At 56.4% G+C, this 13,535-nt stretch overlaps 3 protein-coding genes and 1 long non-coding RNA gene across 5 annotated transcripts; all 4 read left to right on the top strand.

Annotated features, from left to right (window-relative positions):
- The first annotated feature begins 1,517 nt into the window (after positions 1-1,517).
- On the top strand, positions 1,518-2,038 carry LOC116456080. Its single transcript, XR_004244527.1, has 2 exons — positions 1,518-1,610; positions 1,921-2,038. It is a non-coding gene; the product is annotated as an uncharacterized LOC116456080 (long non-coding RNA).
- Positions 2,039-4,664: 2,626 nt separating this feature from the next.
- On the top strand, positions 4,665-5,356 carry LOC116456060 (feather keratin Cos1-1/Cos1-3/Cos2-1-like). The gene has a single exon (XM_032134557.1). It carries the CDS (start codon positions 4,696-4,698, stop codon positions 5,020-5,022), a length of 327 nt encoding a protein of 108 aa, XP_031990448.1. The 5' UTR covers positions 4,665-4,695; the 3' UTR covers positions 5,023-5,356.
- Positions 5,357-6,635: 1,279 nt separating this feature from the next.
- LOC116456071 (feather keratin Cos1-2-like) lies at positions 6,636-7,677 on the top strand. Of its 2 annotated transcripts, none has more exons than XM_032134573.1 (2): positions 6,636-6,745; positions 7,053-7,677. In XM_032134573.1, exon 2 carries the CDS (start codon positions 7,074-7,076, stop codon positions 7,368-7,370), a length of 297 nt encoding a protein of 98 aa, XP_031990464.1. In that variant the 5' UTR covers positions 6,636-6,745; positions 7,053-7,073; the 3' UTR covers positions 7,371-7,677. The 2 variants fall into 2 exon arrangements, with proteins under 2 accessions (XP_031990464.1, XP_031990465.1); XM_032134574.1 differs by lacking the exon at positions 6,636-6,745 and adding an exon at positions 6,922-6,944.
- Positions 7,678-9,235: 1,558 nt separating this feature from the next.
- Positions 9,236-10,488, top strand: LOC116456045 (feather keratin Cos1-1/Cos1-3/Cos2-1-like). The gene is made up of 2 exons (XM_032134545.1): positions 9,236-9,442; positions 9,811-10,488. The coding sequence occupies exons 1-2, from the start codon at positions 9,251-9,253 to the stop codon at positions 10,156-10,158; spliced, it is 540 nt and encodes a 179-aa protein (XP_031990436.1). The 5' UTR covers positions 9,236-9,250; the 3' UTR covers positions 10,159-10,488.
- The last annotated feature ends 3,047 nt before the right edge of the window (positions 10,489-13,535 follow it).

The following is a 13,535-nucleotide window of genomic DNA, read 5'->3' as shown; positions in this document are numbered from 1 at the left end:
CTCCTCTCCTCTCCTCTCCTCTCCTTCCTCTCTTTTTCTCTTCCTTTTCATTTCCTGTCAGCACCGCTCAATGCCAGCCCTAGTGGGACCTGCTGGCCTCCTTCCCTCTGCAGGCCGGCCAGATGGACACCCCCACTGCATCTTAGCGGCTGCTCCCGGTGCCCTCTGTGAGCCTCCTCCTTTTCTTCTTTTGACTCAATAAAGTTGGTTTTGCATTCAAACTTTGGCCTCTGATTTCTCCTTCTTCCTGTTGCAACTCTGCCTGTTTGCCCATTGGAAAAAGTGGAGGGAAGCTGAGCGCTGTGGAATCCCGGCAGTGCAATTTTCTTTGTTCCCTTTCTCTTGGAGCTGACAAAGATGTGCCTCACTGTGAGGCTGCTGAGGCACTGTAGGAAATTGCCCAGAAAAGTTTTGGATGCCTCAGCCCTGGAAGTGTGCAAGGCCAGGTTGGACACCTCTTTGATCAACCCGCTTTAGTGGGTGGCGTCAGTGCCCGTCTGCTGAGGGCAGCGGGAGTGGAAATAAATGATCTTTAAGTTCCCTTCCAGCCCAGACCATTTCTAATGACATACGCTTTCACAGAGGCATCATCCAGAGTGACAAATGTGCTCAGTGTTGGGCAGCGCTGAGTCCCCTTTGGACACCCTTGGAACTGACTCAGTCAGACGCGGCGGGAGACGCTGCACTCCTCCCACAGAGCCCATTCCTGCAGCCTTATTTACAAAGTTGGCCTTCCTGAGCACCCACTACACATGAGGAAGCCCTGCTTCCAGGGAAGTGGCCAGCCATCACTTGCTGAGGGAAGTTGGACATAAAATTATTTATTTTTCTGCTTTTCTCATACACGCATAACGCTTTGTGTTTGCTTTAGCAAACTGCCTTGTAACAAGCTCCAAGTTGTTTCTCTTTTATTTCCTCTTCTCTGTCCACTGCACGCATGGGATTGATAGAGTGGCGTCGTGAGCACCATCCATGCAGCCAAGGCCAACCTTGGGACAGCTGGTCATCCAGCCCAGGGCAAGAGCAGGAAGGGAGCTGCAGAAGCGGGCATGGGCTGTTGGCCAAAGGGAGACGTATTAGAGGGAAGCAAGACCACAAAGCATATCTGAGCCACTTCCCGAATGCTCCAGAACACCAGGCTGCACATGAAAACTCATGTGCTCTCACGCAGAGATGAGGGAGAGAGGTGCATGTGTACAAGAAGAACAAGAGTGATGCCCTGAGAACTTTGCCACAACCAAACCCACAGGAATGACACAGGTTCACCTCACGTGCCCGCATGGAATGCCACCAGACCATGATGCGAGCATTCTGCCGACTCTGACGTGTTTATGTCCTGGAAATACTTAGGCCTCTCATCCCGGCCCTAACAGAAGTCTTCACACAGGAACGCACACGGCAGAAGCCAGGAAATGAGAGGCCGCAGTGCAGGAAACCAGGACACAGCGCCTGCCATTAGCTGGGATGGTGCACATTTGCCATGAGCTGGTCACAAAATTATTACTTCCACCAAGGTGCTACTGGGCCTGAGGCAGTGCAGGACTGCTATAAAAGGCAGCCCAAGTCTCTGCTCTCGCATCCACTTCTCTCACCTCCTCCTCAGGAATCAGGTGAGTGGGAAGCCTCCAGTCCTTCTCCTCCTTCTCTCCTCCTGCTTCCAGACCAGCTCTTTCCTGGCTGGAGGTCTCAGCTGATCGAGGCTGTCAGAGCCCAGGGCTGGCAGCTGCTTCTGCTGGGAGGAAGGCAGGGGGGAGAAGGTCTTGTGCAGAGAGAGGCTGGGACTTGGCTGAGGTTGGCTCCTGGGCTTTGAGGTGGGCACTGCAGTGTGGGCCAGGAGGTGCCTTGGCTGCAGGGTGCTTGGGGGCACTGCTGCTTCTCAAGCGTCCTTACATTCTGCTTCCTCCCTGCCCTCTGTGCCAGGTGCACCTGTGACCCCGAGCCATGTCCTGCAACCCTTGCTGCCAGCCCTGCGGCCCCTGCCCGCTGGCCAACAGCTGCAATGAGTGCTGTGTCAGGCAGTCCAGAGCTCCACCGTGGCCATCCAGCCCTCCCCAGTGGTGGTGACCCTGCCCGGGCCCATCCTCAGCTCCTTCCCACAGAACACCGTGGTGGGATCCTCCACCTCCGCTGCCGTTGGCAGCATCCTCAGCTCTGGCGGAGTGCCCATCAGCTCCGGGGGCTTTGACATCTCCTGCATCACCAGCGGCTATGGCGGCAGATGCTGTCCCCCCTGCTAAATCTGCTGGCAAACATCCTCGAGCAAGAACCTCCACGACCTCAGAACTTGGGGCTGACTGAAGATGGATCTTGGGAACAACGGATTTAACCCCTTGGATTACTGCTGTTTTCTTCCACTCTCTTCCCCTCCCTCCCTCCCTTTCCTGTCGGCACCACTCAATGCCAGCCTACTGGGACCTGTTGGCCTCCCTCCGTTCCTCTGCAGGCCAGGCAGACGGACACCCCCACTGCACCTCAGTGGTTGCTCCTGGTGTCCTCTCTGAGCCTGTTCTTCCTTAGACTCAATAAAGTTGTTTTGCATCCAAACCTGGGCCTCTGCTTTCTCCTTCCTTGTGTGGCAACTCCTCCAGTGAGCTCAGGGCAAAAGGTGAAAACAGCAGAGGGTGGACACTTCACGGTGGACTTTAATTTCTGCCTTTTCCATTGGAGCTGACAAACACATCCCTGGCTTCTCCAAAATGGTGACCAGCAGGAGAGGATGATGTTAAAAGGTCACCGGTGAGGGAATGGCAATCAGCAATGCCTGGGGATAGTCCACAACGTCCTCTCTTCAAACAGCTCCCTCACAATAAGCCTTCTGCCCACCTTCTGTCCAGACACGCAGGGCTGAGGGGTTTCACTGGCTCAACCAAGCATGAGAACAGAGCCAAAATCCTCCTCACATCGTGCTGGCAGCTGCCACTTTTTCCCCTTCTGGGTGTGCGAGAGAGCAAATCTTCCACCTTCTTGCCTCCACCTCCCAGACATGGTCAAACTCTTTTCTCCACATGCCTCGTGCTCTTTGACAGCATCCTTCTCCCATAGCTCCTGGCTCAGGACAAAGGCCACGGTGGCCACCAGGACTCCCCCATCCCCACAGAGCCACCAGAACCCGGTAACCTCCAAGTTTCTCCATGAGGCAGGAGCAAGGACCCCGGGAAAGAGCGGAGTGTCCCAAGGCTGCCTGGAGGCAGCATCAAAGGGATGGCCTGGCTTTGGGACTGTCCTCGGTGTGCCGTGAGGGCCGTGGCCCTCTCCAGGTCCCTGCCGATAACGTGGGGCTGAGTGTGTGCGAGTGGCTGGCACTGCTGGGCAGGGAAGTCCCGACGAGGCTTGCAATGGCTGGGCTGAGACGTGAGCTCAGGCACAGCTGTGGACACACACACACACACAGACACACAAACGGGCACTGACACATTGCCAGCCTGCCCAGGTGTGCACAGAGATGAACCCAGACGCACAGACCCCAGCAAACGTGCACAGGCGCACGGGCAGGGGGCTGCACACAAGTGCTCTGCCCTGTGCACAACCATCCCCGTGTAGGCCAGAGGCTCTCAGGGGGTGTTCCCACGAGTGCACAAGCCCAGGGATGTGCAGGCACTCGCACACACTGGGGCACAGCCACGCTGCCACGCACATTATTGCGGGCAGCACATGGGGCACAGGCCATGGCAAGGGATGTGACTCAGGAGCTGCTGGGCAGCTCCCAGCCAGAGCAGGGACACAGCACTCCAAGCAGGACAGAAGCTCAGGCAGCAGTGCTACAGGAGTCTCATGGATTGTGCAGGCCGAGGAGGAAGGCAAAGAGCTTCTACCCCATGGGAAAAGCACACAGGGGAACCCTTGGGCGACAATTCAAAGAGCAGAGGGCTGGGAGCAGATGAGGCCCTTCCAGTCAGCAGGAATTAGAAAAAATCTGGCAGGGACAAATCACCAGAGTGCCCCAGGCTGGCATCACCTGCCTCCTTGGCATCCCTTCTGCAATTAATTCATAATTTCATAATTTCTGCACACCAACACATCCTTGCCCTCAGGAAAACTGGAATCTCACATACCAGCTCTCAGAAGAAGTGTCCGTGAGGGAATGGGAATGATGTAGGCCAGGAAACGCAAAGTCATGTTAGAGGGAACCAGCAAGTCATGCCATACCATTCCCAGAGATCTTTCCATTCATTGGGATCACACAGGAAATTTATCACTCAGGCAGCACGGACTTGGAGCCCTGAGGCACTGTGGGGCCAGCATAAAAGGCAGCCTAACTGGTGGCTGTCTCATCCACTTCTGTCACCTCCTGCTCCTTGGGAACCAGGTGAGTTGGAAGCCCTTTTCTCCTCCACCCTCTCTAGGACAGGGTTGAGCTTTCCAGCCCTTGTTCCCACTCCTTGTTCTTCTGGGGTGTTCTCCGATGGTGCTCGTGTGGGCAGAGGGGAGAGCGTGTGTTGTGGCCAGAGGCTGAGGCTGGGCTGAGGTGCTTCTTTGCATCCAGGCTGGGCAGCAGCACGGCTGGGGCTGGCTGAGCTCTGAAGGAGCGTGCTGGGCTGAGGCCCAGGATCCCCAGTTTGGGCCCGCACAGGCTGGAGCTGCGCAAGCAGCAGGGGCCTTGTGTTGCTGGGGGTGCCTTGCGGGCTGTGTCTCAGGTGTGCGTGTGCTCTGCTTCCTCCCTGCCCTCTGTGCCAGGTGCAGCGCCAGGCTTGAGACATGTCCTGCCCTGAGAAGTGCCAGCAGTGCCGGCCCTGCAACCCTTGCTGCCAGCCCTGCGGCCCCTGCCCGCTGGCCAACAGCTGCAATGAGTGCTGTGTCAGGCAGTGCCAGAGCTCCACCGTCGTCATTGAGCCGCCTGCTGTGCTGGTGACCCTGCCCGGGCCCATCCTCAGCTCCTTCCCACAGAACACCGTGGTGGGATCCTCCACCTCCGCTGCCGTTGGCAGCATCCTCAGCTCTGAAGGAGTGCCCATCAGCTCCGGGGGCTTTGACATCTCCTGCATCACCAGCGGCTATGGTGAAAGATGTTGTCGTCCCTGCTAAAGCTGCTGCCACCACCAACATCCTCAGGCAAGAACCTCCACGACCTCAGAACATGCTGCTGGACTGAAGACAGAACTTTAAGACTCTGGATTTAGAGCTTCTGCCTATTGTTTCCTCTCCTCTCCTCTCCTCTCCTCTCCTCTCTTTTTTCTCTTCCTTTTCATTTCCTGTCAGCACCACTCAATGCCAGCCCTAGTGGGACCTGTTGGCCTCCTTCCCTCTGCAGGCCGGCCAGATGGACACCCCCACTGCATCTTAGCGGCTGCTCCTGGTGCCCTCTGTGAGCCTCCTCCTTTTCTTCTTTTGACTCAATAAAGTTGGTTTTGCATTCAAACTTTGGCCTCTGATTTCTCCTTCTTCCTGTTGCAACTCTGCCTGTTTGCCCACTGGAAAAAGTGGAGGAAGCTGAGCGCTGGAATCCCGGCAGTGCAATTTTCTTTGTTCCCTTTCTCTTGGAGCTGACAAAGATGTGCCTCACTGTGAGGCTGCTGAGGCACTGTAGGAAATTGCCCAGAAAAGTTTTGGATGCCTCAAGCCCTGGAAGTGTGCAAGGCCAGGTTGGACACCTCTTTGATCAACCCGCTTTAGTGGGTGGCGTCAGTGCCTGTCTGCTGAGGGGCAGCGGGAGTGGAAATAAATGATCTTTAAGTTCCCTTCCAGCCCAGACCATTTCTAATGACATACGCTTTCACAGAGGCATCATCAGAGTGACAAATGTGCTCAGTGTTGGGCAGCGCTGAGTCCCCTTTGGACACCCTTGGAACTGACTCAGTCAGACGCGGCGGGAGACGCTGCACTCCTCCCACAGAGCCCATTCCTGCAGCCTTATTTACAAAGTTGGCCTTCCTGAGCACCCACTACACATGAGGAAGCCCTGCTTCCAGGGAAGTGGCCAGCCATCACTTGCTGAGGGAAGTTGGACATAAAATTATTTATTTTTCTGCTTTTCTCATACACGCATAACGCTTTGGGTTTGCTTTAGCAAACTGCCTTGTAACAAGCTCCAAGTTGTTTTCTCTTTTATTTTCTCTTCTCTGTCCACTGCACACATGGGATTGATAGAGTGGCGTCGTGAGCACCATCCATGCAGCCAAGGCCAACCTTGGGACAGCTGGTCATCCAGCCCAGGGCAAGAGCAGGAAGGAGCTGCAGAAGCGGGCATGGGCTGTTGGCCAAAGGGAGACGTATTAGAGGGGAAGCAAGACCACAAAGCATATCTGAGCCACTTCCCGAATGCTCCAGAACACCAGGCTGCACATGAAAACTCATGTGCTCTCACGCAGAGATGAGGGAGAGAGGTGCATGTGTACAAGAAGAACAAGAGTGATGCCCTGAGAACTTTGCCACAACCAAACCCACAGGAATGACACAGGTTCACCTCACGTGCCCGCATGGAATGCCACCAGACCATGATGCGAGCATTCTGCCGAATCTGACGTGTTTATGTCCTGGAAATACTTAGGCCTCTCATCCCGGCCCTAACAGAAGTCTTCACACAGGAACGCACACGGCAGAAGCCAGGAAATGAAGAGGCCGCAGTGCAGGAAACCAGGACACAGCGCCTGCCATTAGCTGGGATGGTGCACATTTGCCATGAGCTGGTCACAAAATTATTACTTCCACCAAGGTGCTACTGGGCCTGAGGCAGTGCAGGACTGCTATAAAAGGCAGCCCAAGTCTCTGCTCTCGCATCCACTTCTCTCACCTCCTCCTCAGGAATCAGGTGAGTGGGAAGCCTCCAGTCCTTCTCCTCCTTCTCTCCTCCTGCTTCCAGACCAGCTCTTTCCTGGCTGGAGGTCTCAGCTGATCGAGGCTGTCAGAGCCCAGGGCTGGCAGCTGCTTCTGCTGGGAGAAGGCAGGGGGGAGAAGGTCTTGTGCAGAGAGAGGCTGGGACTTGGCTGAGGTGGCTCCTGGGCTTTGAGGTGGGCACTGCAGTGTGGGCCAGGAGGTGCCTTGGCTGCAGGGTGCTTGGGGGCACTGCTGCTTCTCAAGCGTCCTTACATTCTGCTTCTCCCTGCCCTCTGTGCCAGGTGCACCTGTGACCCCGAGCCATGTCCTGCAACCCTTGCTGCCAGCCCTGCGGCCCCTGCCCGCTGGCCAACAGCTGCAATGAGTGCTGTGTCAGGCAGTGCCAGAGCTCCACCGTGGCCATCCAGCCCTCCCCAGTGGTGGTGACCCTGCCCGGGCCCATCCTCAGCTCCTTCCCACAGAACACCGTGGTGGGATCCTCCACCTCCGCTGCTGTTGGCAGCATCCTCAGCTCTGGCGGAGTGCCCATCAGCTCCGGGGGCTTTGACATCTCCTGCATCACCAGCGGCTATGGCGGCAGATGCTGTCCCCCCTGCTAAATCTGCTGGCAACATCCTCGAGCAAGAACCTCCACGACCTCAGAACTTGGGGCTGGACTGAAGATGGATCTTGGGAACAACGGATTTAACCCCTTGGATTACTGCTGTTTTCTTCCACTCTCTTCCCCTCCCTCCCTCCCTTTCCTGTCGGCACCACTCAATGCCAGCCTACTGGGACCTGTTGGCCTCCCTCCGTTCCTCTGCAGGCCAGGCAGACGGACACCCCCACTGCACCTCAGTGGTTGCTCCTGGTGTCCTCTCTGAGCCTGTTCTTCCTTAGACTCAATAAAGTTGTTTTGCATCCAAACCTGGGCCTCTGCTTTCTCCTTCCTTGTGTGGCAACTCCTCCAGTGAGCTCAGGGCAAAGGTGGAAACAGCAGAGGGTGGACACTTCACGGTGGACTTAATTTCTGCCTTTTCCATTGGAGCTGACAAACACATCCCTGGCTTCTCCAAAATGGTGACCAGCAGGAGAGGATGATGTTAAAAGGTCACCGGTGAGGGAATGGCAATCAGCAATGCCTGGGGATAGTCCACAACGTCCTCTCTTCAAACAGCTCCCTCACAATAAGCCTTCTGCCCACCTTCTGTCCAGACACGCAGGGCTGAGGGGTTTCACTGGCTCAACCAAGCATGAGAACAGAGCCAAAATCCTCCTCACATCGTGCTGGCAGCTGCCACTTTTTCCCCTTCTGGGTGTGCGAGAGGAGCAAATCTTCCACCTTCTTGCCTCCACCTCCCAGACATGGTCAAACTCTTTTCTCCACATGCCTCGTGCTCTTTGACAGCATCCTTCTCCCATAGCTCCTGGCTCAGGACAAAGGCCACGGTGGCCACAGGACTCCCCCATCCCCACAGAGCCACCAGAACCCGGTAACCTCCAAGTTTCTCCATGAGGCAGGAGCAAGGACCCCGGGAAAGAGCGGAGTGTCCCAAGGCTGCCTGGAGGGCAGCATCAAAGGGATGGGCCTGGCTTTGGGACTGTCCTCGGTGTGCCGTGAGGGCCGTGGCCCTCTCCAGGTCCCTGCCGATAACGCGGGGGCTGAGTGTGTGCGAGTGGCTGGCACTGCTGGGCAGGGAAGTCCCGACGAGGCTTGCAATGGCTGGGCTGAGACGTGAGCTCAGGCACAGCTGTGGACACACACACACACAGACACACAAACGGGCACTGACACATTGCCAGCCTGCCCCAGGTGTGCACAGAGATGAACCCAGACGCACAGACCCCAGCAAACGTGCACAGGCGCACGGGCAGGGGACTGCACACAAGTGCTCTGCCCTGTGCACAACCATCCCCGTGTAGGCCAGAGGCTCTCAGGGGGTGTTCCCACGAGTGCACAAAGCCCAGGGATGTGCAGGCACTCGTACACACTGGGGGCACAGCCACGCTGCCACGCACATTATTGCGGGGCAGCACATGGGGCACAGGCCATGGCAAGGGATGTGACTCAGGAGCTGCTGGGCAGCTCCCAGCCAGAGCAGGGACACAGCACTCCAAGCAGGACAGAAGCTCAGGCAGCAGTGCTACAGGAGTCTCATGGATTGTGCAGGCCGAGGAGGAAGGCAAAGAGCTTCTACCCCATGGGAAAAGCACACAGGGGAACCCTTGGGCAACAATTCAAAGAGCAGAGGGCTGGGAGCAGATGAGGCCCTTCCAGTCAGCAGGAATTAGAAAAATCTGGCAGGGACAAATCACCAGAGTGCCCCAGGCTGGCATCACCTGCCTCCTTGGCATCCCTTCTGCAATTAATTCATAATTTCATAATTTCTGCACACCAACACATCCTTGCCCTCAGGAAAAACTGGAATCTCACATACCAGCTCTCAGAAGAAGTGTCCGTGAGGGAATGGGAATGATGTAGGCCAGGAAACGCAAAGTCATGGTAGAGGGAACCAGCAAGTCATGCCATACCATTCCCAGAGATCTTTCCATTCATTGGGATCACACAGGAAATTTATCACTCAGGCAGCACGGACTTGGAGCCCTGAGGCACTGTGGGGCCAGCATAAAAGGCAGCCTAACTGGTGGCTGTCTCATCCACTTCTGTCACCTCCTGCTCTTTGGGAACCAGGTGAGCTGGAAGCCCTTTTCTCCTCCACCCTCTCTAGGACAGGGTTGAGCTTTCCAGCCTTTGTTCCCACTCCTTGTTCTTCTGGGGTGTTCTCCGATGGTGCTCGTGTGGGCAGAGGGGAGAGCGTGTGTTGTGGCCAGAGGCTGAGGCTGGGCTGAGGTGCTTCTTTGCATCCAGGCTGGGCAGCAGCACGGCTGGGGCTGGCTGAGCTCTGAAGGAGCGTGCTGGGCTGAGGCCCAGGATCCCCAGTTTGGGCCCGCACAGGCTGGAGCTGCGCAAGCAGCAGGGGCCTTGTGTTGCTGGGGGTGCCTTGCGGGCTGTGTCTCAGGTGTGCGTGTGCTCTGCTTCCTCCCTGCCCTCTGTGCCAGGTGCAGCGCCAGGCTCGAGACATGTCCTGCCCTGAGAAGTGCCAGCAGTGCCGGCCCTGCAACCCTTGCTGCCAGCCCTGCGGCCCCTGCCCGCTGGCCAACAGCTGCAATGAGTGCTGTGTCAGGCAGTGCCAGAGCTCCACCGTCGTCATTGAGCCGCCTGCTGTGCTGGTGACCCTGCCCGGGCCCATCCTCAGCTCCTTCCCACAGAACACCGTGGTGGGATCCTCCACCTCCGCTGCCGTTGGCAGCATCCTCAGCTCTGAAGGAGTGCCCATCAGCTCCGGGGGCTTTGACATCTCCTGCATCACCAGCGGCTATGGTGAAAGATGTTGTCGTCCCTGCTAAAGCTGCTGCCACCACCAACATCCTCAGGCAAGAACCTCCACGACCTCAGAACATGCTGCTGGACTGAAGACAGAACTTTAAGACTCTGGATTTAGAGCTTCTGCCTATTGTTTCCTCTCCTCTCCTCTCCTCTCCTCTCTTTTTTTCTCTTCCTTTTCATTTCCTGTCAGCACCGCTCAATGCCAGCCCTAGTGGGACCTGCTGGCCTCCTCCCCTCTGCAGGCCGGCCAGATGGACACCCCCACTGCATCTTAGCGGCTGCTCCTGGTGCCCTCTGTGAGCCTCCTCCTTTTCTTCTTTTGACTCAATAAAGTTGGTTTTGCATTCAAACTTTGGCCTCTGATTTCTCCTTCTTCCTGTTGCAACTCTGCCTGTTTGCCCATTGGAAAAAGTGGAGGAAGCTGAGCGCTGGAATCCCGGCAGTGCAATTTTCTTTGTTCCCTTTCTCTTGGAGCTGACAAAGATGTGCCTCACTGTGAGGCTGCTGAGGCACTGTAGGAAATTGCCCAGAAAAGTTTTGGATGCCTCAGCCCCTGGAAGTGTGCAAGGCCAGGTTGGACACCTCTTTGATCAACCCGCTTTAGTGGGTGGCGTCAGTGCCCGTCTGCTGAGGGCAGCGGGAGTGGAAATAAATGATCTTTAAGTTCCCTTCCAGCCCAGACCATTTCTAATGACATACGCTTTCACAGAGGCATCATCAGAGTGACAAATGTGCTCAGTGTTGGGCAGCGCTGAGTCCCCTTTGGACACCCTTGGAACTGACTCAGTCAGACGCGGCGGGAGACGCTGCACTCCTCCCACAGAGCCCATTCCTGCAGCCTTATTTACAAAGTTGGCCTTCCTGAGCACCCACTACACATGAGGAAGCCCTGCTTCCAGGGAAGTGGCCAGCCATCACTTGCTGAGGGAAGTTGGACATAAAATTATTTATTTTTCTGCTTTTCTCATACACGCATAACGCTTTGGGTTTGCTTTAGCAAACTGCCTTGTAACAAGCTCCAAGTTGTTTTCTCTTTTATTTTCTCTTCTCTGTCCACTGCACACATGGGATTGATAGAGTGGCGTCGTGAGCACCATCCATGCAGCCAAGGCCAACCTTGGGACAGCTGGTCATCCAGCCCAGGGCAAGAGCAGGAAGGAGCTGCAGAAGCGGGCATGGGCTGTTGGCCAAAGGGAGACGTATTAGAGGGGAAGCAAGACCACAAAGCATATCTGAGCCACTTCCCGAATGCTCCAGAACACCAGGCTGCACATGAAAACTCATGTGCTCTCACGCAGAGATGAGGGAGAGAGGTGCATGTGTACAAGAAGAACAAGAGTGATGCCCTGAGAACTTTGCCACAACCAAACCCACAGGAATGACACAGGTTCACCTCACGTGCCCGCATGGAATGCCACCAGACCACGATGCGAGCATTCTGCCGACTCTGACGTGTTTATGTCCTGGAAATACTTAGGCCTCTCATCCCGGCCCTAACAGAAGTCTTCACACAGGAACGCACACGGCAGAAGCCAGGAAATGAAGAGGCCGCAGTGCAGGAAACCAGGACACAGCGCCTGCCATTAGCTGGGATGGTGCACATTTGCCATGAGCTGGTCACAAAATTATTACTTCCACCAAGGTGCTACTGGGCCTGAGGCAGTGCAGGACTGCTATAAAAGGCAGCCCAAGTCTCTGCTCTCGCATCCACTTCTCTCACCTCCTCCTCAGGGATCAGGTGAGTGGGAAGCCTCCAGTCCTTCTCCTCCTTCTCTCCTCCTGCTTCCAGACCAGCTCTTTCCTGGCTGGAGGTCTCAGCTGATCGAGGCTGTCAGAGCCCAGGGCTGGCAGCTGCTTCTGCTGGGAGAAGGCAGGGGGGAGAAGGTCTTGTGCAGAGAGAGGCTGGGACTGGGCTGAGGTGGCTCCTGGGCTTTGAGGTGGGCACTGCAGTGTGGGCCAGGAGGTGCCTTGGCTGCAGGGTGCTTGGGGGCACTGCTGCTTCTCAAGCGTCCTTACATTCTGCTTCTCCCTGCCCTCTGTGCCAGGTGCACCTGTGACCCCGAGCCATGTCCTGCAACCCTTGCTGCCAGCCCTGCGGCCCCTGCCCGCTGGCCAACAGCTGCAATGAGTGCTGTGTCAGGCAGTGCCAGAGCTCCACCGTGGCCATCCAGCCCTCCCCAGTGGTGGTGACCCTGCCCGGGCCCATCCTCAGCTCCTTCCCACAGAACACCGTGGTGGGATCCTCCACCTCGGCTGCTGTTGGCAGCATCCTCAGCTCTGGCGGAGTGCCCATCAGCTCCGGGGGCTTTGACATCTCCTGCATCACCAGCGGCTATGGCGGCAGATGCTGTCCCCCCTGCTAAATCTGCTGGCAACATCCTTGAGCAAGAACCTCCACGACCTCAGAACTTGGGGCTGGACTGAAGATGGATCTTGGGAACAACGGATTTAACCCCTTGGATTACTGCTGTTTTCTTCCACTCTCTTCCCCTCCCTCCCTCCCTTTCCTGTCAGCACCACTCAATGCCAGCCTACTGGGACCTGTTGGCCTCCCTCCGTTCCTCTGCAGGCCAGGCAGACGGACACCCCCACTGCACCTCAGTGGTTGCTCCTGGTGTCCTCTCTGAGCCTGTTCTTCCTTAGACTCAATAAAGTTGTTTTGCATCCAAACCTGGGCCTCTGCTTTCTCCTTCCTTGTGTGGCAACTCCTCCAGTGAGCTCAGGGCAAAAGGTGGAAACAGCAGAGGGTGGACACTTCACGGTGGACTTTAATTTCTGCCTTTTCCATTGGAGCTGACAAACACATCCCTGGCTTCTCCAAAATGGTGACCAGCAGGAGAGGATGATGTTAAAAGGTCACCGGTGAGGGAATGGCAATCAGCAATGCCTGGGGATAGTCCACAACGTCCTCTCTTCAAACAGCTCCCTCACAATAAGCCTTCTGCCCACCTTCTGTCCAGACACGCAGGGCTGAGGGGTTTCACTGGCTCAACCAAGCATGAGAACAGAGCCAAAATCCTCCTCACATCGTGCTGGCAGCTGCCACTTTTTCCCCTTCTGGGTGTGCGAGAGGAGCAAATCTTCCACCTTCTTGCCTCCACCTCCCAGACATGGTCAAACTCTTTTCTCCACATGCCTCGTGCTCTTTGACAGCATCCTTCTCCCATAGCTCCTGGCTCAGGACAAAGGCCACGGTGGCCACAGGACTCCCCCATCCCCACAGAGCCACCAGAACCCGGTAACCTCCAAGTTTCTCCATGAGGCAGGAGCAAGGACCCCGGGAAAGAGCGGAGTGTCCCAAGGCTGCCTGGAGGCAGCATCAAAGGGATGGCCTGGCTTTGGGACTGTCCTCGGTGTGCCGTGAGGGCCGTGGCCCTCTCCAGGTCCCTGCCGATAA

Source organism: Corvus moneduloides, chromosome 26 (assembly GCF_009650955.1).
Source record: "Corvus moneduloides isolate bCorMon1 chromosome 26, bCorMon1.pri, whole genome shotgun sequence".
NCBI lineage: Eukaryota > Metazoa > Chordata > Aves > Passeriformes > Corvidae > Corvus > Corvus moneduloides.
This window is presented reverse-complemented; position numbering and strand designations above follow the sequence as displayed.